Here is a 10,212-nt window from a genome sequence, read left to right on the forward strand (position 1 = left end):
ATGACCGCAGATCAATAAGTCTTATGTTGTTCGTCAAATAAATATCGATAGAAGAACATACATAGTACATTATTGTCGCTATCTCTGAGAATCATATTGCTTTTTGTCGGGTGGGTCTGCTGTCATGGACTCAATCGAGCCTAATACATATTTAGCAAGAAGAGCAGCATAATTTTAGTCTTCAATCAAATCCAGCATCAAATCCGATACTACTGTCCTCTCAAGCCCTGTCTTGCTGGGTGCATTCTGAGGTTTATATCTCTGGTCCAGTGCAGTGGGTGGGTCCATATCATGCTCTCTCCCTTCGGCCCCGTTGTTGAGATATGTCGTTGAATTTCTGCTGAATAAATTGATCGTCTTTGACGAATACCATGTCCATGGCAGCGGGAATCATCGCAACGGCCACCGTACCCGACGTGTGCAAGTGTAACCACGTCCAGTTCTCGGGGGGACTATCCGAGTTTTGTCTCCCCGCCTGCGGTTAGAGTCGGCATCCCATTGAGGGGGCAAAGGCGGTGGGTGGGATTTTGTTGGATAAGAAGAATACGCCCAAAAGGGCGTGACAGCGACAGGGAATTGATTGCGAAGGGCGCGCATATTTGCAAAGACTGAAGAATGGTGAAGTCGACTTCTAGGTGTTTGAGGACCTGTAAAATGATCGCTACAGCCAATGAATAAGGCCCTGGGTACCTTTTTTTGATGCGATTACCATGAGTATTTGCCAGTCCGATATCTTTGGCACTTCGGATATCGATGGCGTTCCAAAGGAATGACTCCGCTCGGGAGAGAGAAAAACTCTTTTCTAGTTGTTTCTGATTTTCTCCGACAAGGAAAATATGGGTCTAGGTCATCGTGGTAGGAGAATAAAATGGCGGGGGCGTGACTCAATCGCCATTCCGTTTTTTGTTTCTCCATCATAAAACCGCATCTTTCTTGCGCCGACGTCGATTTTCTCCAAGTGCACGCCGTATAAGTCAATCGCCCCGCTGAGAACATCTTGAAGCCGACACCGATCTATTTAATTCCACAATGGGATCCGTTGCGCCTAAATTGAGAGAGCTTGATGCATCTGAGATCAAGGTCACTCGTTCGACAACCCTTCGCGATGTCCCCCTGCCGGGTTCTCCAGAGGAATTGAGTCACTCCCACTGCTCAGACCACATGGTGACTGTCCGGTGGACTGTGAACAATGGATGGGAGACGCCTGAAGTGAAGCCGTTTGAGAATCTCAGCATTCCCCCTACCGCATCTTGTTTGCACTATGCCACTGAGTGTTTCGAGGGTATGAAGGTGTACAGAGGATATGATGGCAAGCTGCGTCTGTTCCGGCCAGACTGCAATGGAGAGAGACTCGCCAACAGTGCTGTGAGGACTTCTCTGCCTGGTTTCCGGTACGAAGAGCTCAAGCGCTTGGTTGGCAAGTTGCTCCAAATCGACGGACCCCGTATGTACCCTTTGTCTACTCAATTATTAAGCAAAGAGTCTAACATGTTTATGTGCCATAGGCTGGCTCCCCAAGGACCAACCCGGTCGGTTCTTGTACATTCGACCCACCGTCATTGGAAACGGCACGCAGTTGGGCGTTCAGACCCCCAAAGAAGCTCTCCTGTTCATCATTGCGGTGCCATGGCCTGATCCCTCCAAGAAGAAGCCAGAACAGTCGAGCACTCCACAGGGTCTGAAGCTTCTTGCCTCAGCACCAGAAACCATCCGCGCTTGGCCAGGCGGTTTTGGATACGCCAAACTTGGTGCAAACTATGGTCCTTCGTTGGCAGCCCATGGCCAAGCTCAGGGGTTGGGCTTTGACCAAGTCCTTTGGTTGTTCGGTGAAGACCGTCAGGTCACCGAGGCAGGTGCCAGTAACTTTTTTATCGTCTGGGACAACAAGGAAACTGGGAAACTCGAGCTTGTCACCGCTCCTTTGGACAGCCAGCTGATTCTCCCTGGTGTCACGCGACGAAGTGTTTTGGAGTTGGCACGATCTCAGCTTTCCCAATCAAATGAAAGCCTTGCACCCCTTGACGTTGTTGAGAGGAGTTTGACTATCGGTGAGGTCGAAGAAGCCTGGAAGGAGGGCCGCATTGTTGAGGCATTCGTCTCCGGCACTGCTGTGAGTTTCCTGTTCTATCTCAGAAAATGTCTTCGTTGAAAATGCTAATCAGTAATGCAGTACTTTATCTGCCCCGTCCAGCTGATCAGAAATGGTGATGTCGACATGAACATGCTTGAAGCAGGCGTCAAGCGTGCCGGATACGCAGCGCAGATCAAGTCATGGCTTGAGGCCATCATGTACGGCAAGGAAGACCACGAATGGGCCTATGTCATCGAAGGAGAAGTTGAAAATTAAGCTTTGATGACACCACGGAGATTTAATAGACAAAATGTATATATTGACGATTGAGTTTAACGTGATGACAACTTTGTGGTGTCAAACGTTCATATATAGAGGTTATCAATGGCCACCGCCATTTTTTTCAATTGCATCAACATCAAGGTTTCTTTATCGTTAATCAATTCGGCCTGGAAACTGAATTGCATTCTTGAAATCCCGCAGAAACGCCCATCTCGTCTTTTCTCCCCAACCTTTTTCCCTCCATCGATTCACGTCACTTGGAAAGAAGTCGATCACACCGCGCATCGCTGGATCGTGAGCCAGGATAACAAATACCTGGTCTGCTTTCGCATCATATACTTCCAACTTCTTAAGACTCTTTTCTGCTTCTTGAAGATCGTCTGCTGCGGTCGATCCGTCGGGCCAAGTCCCGATGCGATAATATGGCGTATCACTGCGGCCATCAGGATGGATTGATGTGAAGAGGGATCCAGGGCAAGGAAGAACGGATGAAAGATCCAGGGGGTTTGGGAATAGCTTCGAGGGTATTGGATGATGATTGCTGGGTCGAAATTCACCACAGTGATGTGCGATGTCGCCTCCCATGAAGATAAAGGTGTCTTGAGTTGTACGGGCGAGACCACAAAGATGACCCGTGGCATGCTAAATGAGTCGTAAGTCTTCATATTTCTCCCAAATAATATCTTTACTTACCCCAGGAGTATCAAGGAGGTAAAAGCTACCATCGCCAAAGTAATCGAACGCCCCAAACCCTGCAATATTCATGGAGAAGTCTTCCGTTTTTATCTCCTGAAGACCACGTCCTTGATAGTATTCTTCTTTTATCGGAGAATTGGGGGCTGCATTTCCCCCAGGAAAAAACCTCTCCTTAAACCCTGGTCCGACGACAATGGCGGTTGAAGAGGGGAATCGTGATGGGTTTCCAAGGTGATCCCAATGGTAATGACTATGGGAAAAGAGACGTCATCAACTGTACTGTACCTAATAATTAGAGACAATCGAATTTTACCTCCATATAACAGCTTCAATTTGCTCTCCCCGATAGCCATTTTCTTCCAAGATGTCTACCACATCTTTTTCCACCTTCACTGACCATCTATTATTTTTAATTCGATCAATAATCATGGGCGCTTGCTGCTCCCAATTCTTCTGTACCCCCAAATCAAATAGAGCCTTTCTTCCCGAAGGCTCATGCTCCACCAGAAAGGAATAAGAAGGAAAGATAAATTCCGTGTGGCCGGTGATACGGGGGTAGACAATGTTTCCTACCCCTAGGATCATTTCAGTCGTGGTATCGATAACTCGGACTGTTACTGTATTTCGAGAAGTGGGTATATCCAAGGAAAGGGGCTGGCCGTCCTCATGAGTTGGTTCGGCTTTCATCATTATATATATACCCTAGGAAATCGATTGACCTTGTAAGAGGTTGTTGGTGTAAAGATCTTGAGGTCATGAGGGGTGTGAGAAGCTGGAGCACTTTCTCCTCACTGATAGACACTCTTACTCCGCTTCCCAATTATCTCCATGGCGTGCTTCTGCGTGACTTGAGTGCATGGTGGATAGTGGCTACAGGGTACCAGCACACACATATAAAAACTCTGGCAGTAGCTATAAAAAAACTGTCGGTAAACTAATACACGTGTAATAAGATAGAGGATAGTATAACAGAATTGACTGTATTTGGCCAGCAGTCACTGGAATATATATCTACGACAGTCCTCAATACAAATACTTTTATCCTATTGACCGAGGAAAGCCATCCAATTTTAAATATATAGCATTTCTTATATCCATGTTTTATGCAGGATTGCCTTATTCTGTTTCTACCACCATTGGAGCATACTCACCAGTCTCGTCGTCTTCGTCGTCTTCCATTTCTAGCTCCACCTCCTCTCCATCTTCCAATTGAAACATACCTTTCCGAACAAAAGCATCGCGATTCAGTTCCCAGTCGAGTTCTTCTTGTACCCATCTTTCTAGTTTTTCAAACTCAGTTTTGACGATGGACCCAGTATCGCCGACAACCTCATGGAGTAGTATCTTGAACTTCATCAGAAGCTTTCGCAGGAACCTTCCGCCTTCATCACCGTCGATTTCGAACAGTCCTCCGTCGACATCATCACATCTTTTGAGTTGAAGCAGCAGCAGTGCTAGGAAATCCCTAAAAAACAACTCCCTATCCTTTATTGCACTTCGGCAAGTTAAGATCAAGCCTAGCAATCGTTTCCATTGCTGGAGACATGAGTAATTCATCAATGTCAAAGTCATTAGGAAACAGAACTGCAGTTCACCCAGTATCTGCGCTTCTCCAGATATATTATCTTTTGTATCCTCGATCGTGCTTGAATACCGGAGTATCAGATCCCCGAGGGCCCACGAGCGATCTTGAGCAGCTTCAGTTCTCTCCCGTCCAATAGCGCCTTCTCTCCAAGTTCTCTTTAGATCAATTGGGAGGAAAGTGAATTCATCTTGTTCCTCAATAGCTCCCCCCGAGTCATTAAAGGCTTCTGCAGAATTTGCGATACCTGGAATTTCTTCAGAATCTTTGTTTGCTGTTCCAGCAGACGTGACCATCCAGCGAGGCCGGCCGTCAACATCCCATTCTGGATCCCCGATAATTCGCGACAAGAGTGCTGGAGATAGTCTGTTGGTCAATCCATCCCAATTACTTTTCCCTTCTTCTTCAAGTTCCTCGTCAATCTCATCTTGCATAGGTATCTGTTTCCCCACCAATGGCGACGGTACACGACTTCGGTACCGAAACAGTCCCCCGCTTTGCCAGACTGCTCCCGGATTTGCTTTATGTCGCATAGCTTCTTGTTTGTCTGCATCATTATCACCCTTTAGAGGTATCAAAGACTCGGTATCTGCATTCCATTTCCAAATGACAACTTCCGGCCCCAGATCCGCCCGTCGCGTTGGGACAATGGCTCCATCGTGGCTAGCTTGAAGGGTATTGATATCGCCAACGTAAAACCATCCACCACATCTGAGAGACAGAGTCTCTGTTGTACCCGAGTATAGAAAGTGCCATCCATTCGGGAGATCGCGTATTCCATGGAAATTGGCCGTGGATGTGAAGGTGATGAGATCGATACCGACGAGAGTTTTTGGTGGCAGGTTAGGAATGAGGATGGTGGGGGACGGTGAGAGGAAGGGAGGCATGACTGTAGCGTGACCCTTATTGTATCGGCGAATGTAAAGCAGGATCCCCAAGATACAATATACAAAATCCGTTGAAGGTATGAGTTTCTTCTTGGTGATGTGCTAGATAACTGCTCTAGCAATGCAGATTCCAAACCTGACGTCAATTCATGATAGCATCGAGTGGGTAGCGACCAGAAGAAGACAGTGGTATTCAAAACTTTAAAATTGAGATATCCTTAGGGATTATTGCCTGCTGAACCTGCGTATGGGCGTAATATTCTTGGCCCAAAATTGCGGTAAAAGATGTGGTTGGCAGTAGTAAAGACCTGACTGAACTGCTGCTTGAATCTTGCGATCTTAGTAGGCCTGCCTAGCTTAGGTAGCTGTCCCGCCCAGGCTAGAAACATCAAAAATTAATGATCTCCGACCAAAGGTTAAAAAATCGTTAGTTCTTAGATTGAATTACTTTTATTTTTATTTTATCTTATCTTATTTATTTGAAGACCATACGTTCCCTTACTTCACAACATAGAATGCACACCCAAGCCGCCATGCTTGGTAAAAAATTTCAAAGAGTACGAAATAAGCTCTACGAAAGCCAATTTCACGCAACGGCGTCGGATGCTGCGTGGACTTGACCGTTTGAAAAAAAGTGTCTTCAGCCAAGGTGTTGATTGACGGGAGTAGCTGCTATGTAACCACATATTCTACCTAACTACCAAAACCGAAAACAAACAAAATGCTTTTTGGAAAAAATTGAAGACCAGGCGAGATTTGCCGTTCTTCGCGTTTATTCCATCCATATCCGCAGGTAAGAGACCCGGCGGGTAGCCTCCATTCCAGCCATGCAAAAGCCTTGCACAAGTCGGAAAAGACACACCTGCACGTTTCTACAAACGGCGACCACGGCGACCACCCTTGCGACGAGTAGAGTCGGAGGGGGTGGGGGTGACGTCCTCGATACGGCCGATTCTCATGCCGGAACGAGCGAGGGCACGGAGGGCAGACTGAGCACCGGGACCGGGGGTCTTGGTGCCGTTACCTATGAAAGCCATTAGTGCCTGCTGACAACTCAAAAGATATAAACCAAGTCGCAACTTACCACCAGTGGCACGGATCTTGATGTGGAGGGCGTTGATGCCGAGCTCCTTGCAACGAGCAGCAACATCCTGGGCAGCCAACATGGCAGCGTAAGGAGAAGACTCATCACGGTCAGCCTTGACCTTCATACCACCGGTAACACGGCAGATGGTTTCGCGACCGCTGTAAACCCGTTAGCGATTATATCTTCCTCAATGACCCTACTATCGGCTTATATCGAAGTCCGTGGAATTCGCGCAAAGACTGCAAAAGGGGGATTACGAACGAGAGATCGGTAACGTGGACGAAGGTGTCGTTGAACGAGGCGAAAATGCGGGCAACACCGAAAACGAGCTTGCCTGGTATAAAACGTTAATGATGATCATTGTAAATCGACACTGAAATTAAACATACCATCTCCGGCCAGAGGGCCGAGAGAGACGTTCTCCTTAGCGGCAGGGGTGGTCTTCTTGGGAGGCATTGTGCTGGTTGGGGATGGAATATGGAGAGGAAAAAAAGAAGAAAAAACGAAGTCGCTCAAGGACTTGGATACAAGAAAATGGATGGTGTGCCCTAGCGGGCTTGTCGAACGCTCATTGGCTGAGAGTCACTCACGGCCGTGCTCAAGCGAGCTGGTGCCTGAGGCATACATAAAAAAAGACAGTTGATCGTCGAAATCCCCGGCATAGGAGTCGGGCCGACAGGGCGGTCAGCTAGCAATTTTCTCTCGCGCTACTTGGGTATTTAAATCTTCCTTTACACACTCACACCTTCTTTCCTTTGAATAATCAAAACTGCCCTCGACAGAAGTGAGGGTGTCTTTGAACTGGTAGTAGCTCCAGTATATTTGCTGTTGTGCTCTACACTCTCTGAGTTACCTGTACCTTGGGGTATAGGTTTTTGATCTGAAATTCGAAATTGCTACTCGGCCTCAGGAGGCAAGTGACTCATAATGGTGCTTACGAAGGAAAATGCCTCTATTGGCATTATCGGCATGGGAGACATGGGCAAGATGTATACCCAGCGTCTCAGCATGGCAGGGTGGAGGTAATCTCGATGGCTTTCCCTTTGTTATCTCAGCATGCGTGCGAGTTTTGCTTTAGGTAAGAATCTTCCTTCCCTTCTCCTTCTGCCCCTCTGTTTGAATGATGACTTGAGTGCATTTGGCTCGAGTATGACCTGGCAGCCTCTGATTATCATGCCATTCTGGCATGATGGTTGGCAGCCAGGTCGTCGATGATGTAAAATCTCAGCTACCTTATTTTTCTTTGTCTGAAAAATTTCGAACATTGTCTTTGATTATCTGCCACGCATCTACTGTTTGTCGACATGATGCTAACTCTCGGTTCAATAGGTCTTTTTTATTGTATTTTGTATCTCTCGGTAGAATCCGAACAGTTATACTAACAGCAGATATATTCAAGGATAAACGCGTGTGACAAGACTGAAAACTATGAAGACCTGCAAAAAGAATTCGCTTCTCAAGTATGTCTTTTGCTCAGCGTCACACAACCCATAAACTCATCCTATATAGCAAGGAGTTACAATTCTCCCGAATGGACATCTGGTTTCAAGAGTTAGCGATTTCATTTTATACAGTGTAGAAGCTGGAGTTATCGACAGGGTAGTCGCACAGTATGGGCCATGTATGTCCAAATTTTTTTCAAACCAAGGCAACTTGGTACTTTTTCGATACTGTTGTCTGACTCGTGTGGAAAGCAACCAAGGTCGGTGCAATCGTCGGTGGCCAAACGTCCTGCAAGGCCCCGGAGCTGGCTGCATTCGACAAACACCTTCCCGCGGATGTAGAAGTCGTATCTTGCCATTCCCTCCATGGCCCTAAAGTGAATCCTAAAGGACAGCCCCTGGTATGCTATGCGCCGTATATGGTTTGTTGGCTTGTTATGATAACAAACTGGTATAGGTCCTGATCAAACATCGAGCCTCCGACGAGAGTCTTAAATTCGTTGAAGAAGTCTTGTCTTCCTTCGAATCTGAGTATGTTTATCTCACAGGTGAAATGCATGACCGCATTACTGCAGATACACAGGCCGTAACACACGCTGCCTTCCTGAGTATGGGAACCGCATGGCAAGCCAACAACCAGTTCCCGTGGGAAATGTCACGTTGGATTGGTGGAATTGAGAATGTAAAAATCAATATTACATTACGCATCTACTCCAATAAGTGGCATGTCTATGCTGGACTTGCTATCCTCAACCCTGCTGCAAAGGAGCAGATCCGGCAGTATGCGCAATCTGTGACTGAGTTGTATAAACTCGTCATTGGCGGACACAGAGAAGAGCTCAAGCGTCGGGTTAAGGCTGCGGGTGCCGCTGTCTTCAAAGAAGGAACGGAAGGACAAGATTTGCTCCTGAAGGATGAAGTGCTCGATCGCTTTTCCCTTTCGAACCGGTCTCGCGAAAAGGCTCCTCCCAACAATCATCTCAGTCTGCTTGCAATTGTTGATTGCTGGTCAAGACTTGGCATTGTCCCTTATGACCACATGATTTGCTCCACCCCAGTCAGTGACCCTGCCGATTGACTTTACACTGTTATCACTGGTGTATATTGATGAACCTGCTAACTATTGCGTAGCTCTTTCGTCTGTGGTTGGGTGTGACCGAGTATCTGTTTCGTAACCCCGAACTCCTTGATGAGGCTTTGGATACTGCGATTGACGACAATACTTTCCGTTCGGACGATCTTGAATTCACCTTTGCAGCTCGGGTAAGCACATGCACTGAAGTGTTGCACAAGTGCGACACTAATGCAGTGAATTGCATTGTGCCTTGTTGATCTAGCTACTAACATCATCCTTGTGAATATTAGGCCTGGTCCGACTGCGTTTCCTTTGGTGACTTCGAGTCTTACCGTCACCGCTTCGAACGAATCCAAGAATATTTCGCTCCTCGGTTCCCAGAGGCCGCCAAGCTTGGAAACGAGATGATGAAGACTATTCTCGAGAAGACGACCGAATCATCATCAAAATAATAAACACAGGACGCTTGGCACTTGGCATTAATGCGTTCGGACTTCAGAACCTGTCGTGTGAGCCGGATTAAAGTGTGGGGGGCTGACTTTGTTTGTGGCGTTGGCTTGGCTGGAATTGAGTACACACTCCATTGCTATGTACGAGTCCAAAGTTGTTATGTGTGAGTTAGTTACCTGGAGCGCATGATCTTATGAATCAAGAAGAAACTTCATTTCAATTCTTGAGCATAGGCATTTTGCTCTAGTTCTTTGGTCTCGATAATGCATGATGGAGCGCTGGGATTCGCAATCACCGTGATAATACGCATGATGGTGCCATCAGACATACGGACCCCAGAAGGATGAGACTTCATCCGGAGTATTAACATCTGTTATAATGTCACAAAGACCCCGAAGTCCGTGCCCACAAAACAAAAATAAAATAATGATGATGATGTAGATGTACATAGTAGAGCTACCTACTCGAGGCAAGATAAGAGCTTCCATGGATAGAAATTACCTGGATGGATGGACGGATAGAAATTAGGTATGGCTGTTTGGTTACATTACCGGTAATACGTATTAAAACTTTCTAATAATAACCTCCACTGAGGTCAAAGGCAACAGTGGAGTGGACCAACGGATATTAATCGCTGACG

At 46.8% G+C, this 10,212-nt stretch overlaps 5 protein-coding genes across 5 annotated transcripts; 2 read left to right on the forward strand and 3 right to left on the reverse strand.

Moving 5' to 3' along the window:
• Window positions 1-1,029: 1,029 nt before the first annotated feature.
• ASPWEDRAFT_117550 (branched-chain amino acid aminotransferase, cytosolic) lies at window positions 1,030-2,347 on the forward strand (the record flags this gene model as incomplete). Its single annotated transcript, XM_040828747.1, has 3 exons — window positions 1,030-1,444; window positions 1,506-2,110; window positions 2,171-2,347. 3 exons carry the CDS (start codon window positions 1,030-1,032, stop codon window positions 2,345-2,347), a joined length of 1,197 nt encoding a protein of 398 aa, XP_040685767.1.
• Window positions 2,348-2,506: 159 nt separating this feature from the next.
• On the reverse strand, window positions 2,507-3,739 carry ASPWEDRAFT_31029 (MBL fold metallo-hydrolase; the record flags this gene model as incomplete). Its single annotated transcript, XM_040833492.1, has 3 exons — window positions 2,507-2,995; window positions 3,047-3,299; window positions 3,363-3,739. The coding sequence occupies 3 exons, from the start codon at window positions 3,737-3,739 to the stop codon at window positions 2,507-2,509; spliced, it is 1,119 nt and encodes a 372-aa protein (XP_040685768.1).
• Window positions 3,740-4,071: 332 nt separating this feature from the next.
• On the reverse strand, window positions 4,072-5,892 carry ASPWEDRAFT_44124 (AAR2 splicing factor family protein). Its single transcript, XM_040836190.1, has one exon. The coding sequence runs from the start codon at window positions 5,516-5,518 to the stop codon at window positions 4,166-4,168; it is 1,353 nt and encodes a 450-aa protein (XP_040685769.1). The 5' UTR covers window positions 5,519-5,892; the 3' UTR covers window positions 4,072-4,165.
• Window positions 5,893-6,218: 326 nt separating this feature from the next.
• ASPWEDRAFT_71430 (40S ribosomal protein uS11) lies at window positions 6,219-7,140 on the reverse strand. Its single transcript, XM_040839175.1, has 4 exons — window positions 6,995-7,140; window positions 6,867-6,939; window positions 6,603-6,763; window positions 6,219-6,542 (listed from the first exon to the last, which is right to left on the reverse strand). The coding sequence occupies exons 1-4, from the start codon at window positions 7,059-7,061 to the stop codon at window positions 6,391-6,393; spliced, it is 453 nt and encodes a 150-aa protein (XP_040685770.1). The 5' UTR covers window positions 7,062-7,140; the 3' UTR covers window positions 6,219-6,390.
• Window positions 7,141-7,532: 392 nt separating this feature from the next.
• On the forward strand, window positions 7,533-9,574 carry ASPWEDRAFT_117421 (prephenate dehydrogenase (NADP(+)); the record flags this gene model as incomplete). The annotated part of the gene is made up of 7 exons (XM_040828735.1): window positions 7,533-7,627; window positions 8,005-8,065; window positions 8,115-8,226; window positions 8,300-8,448; window positions 8,505-9,104; window positions 9,179-9,310; window positions 9,413-9,574. The coding sequence occupies 7 exons, from the start codon at window positions 7,533-7,535 to the stop codon at window positions 9,572-9,574; spliced, it is 1,311 nt and encodes a 436-aa protein (XP_040685771.1).
• Between the last annotated feature and the right edge of the window lie 638 nt (window positions 9,575-10,212).

This window comes from Aspergillus wentii, assembly GCF_001890725.1.
Source record: "Aspergillus wentii DTO 134E9 unplaced genomic scaffold ASPWEscaffold_7, whole genome shotgun sequence".
Lineage (NCBI taxonomy): Eukaryota > Fungi > Ascomycota > Eurotiomycetes > Eurotiales > Aspergillaceae > Aspergillus > Aspergillus wentii.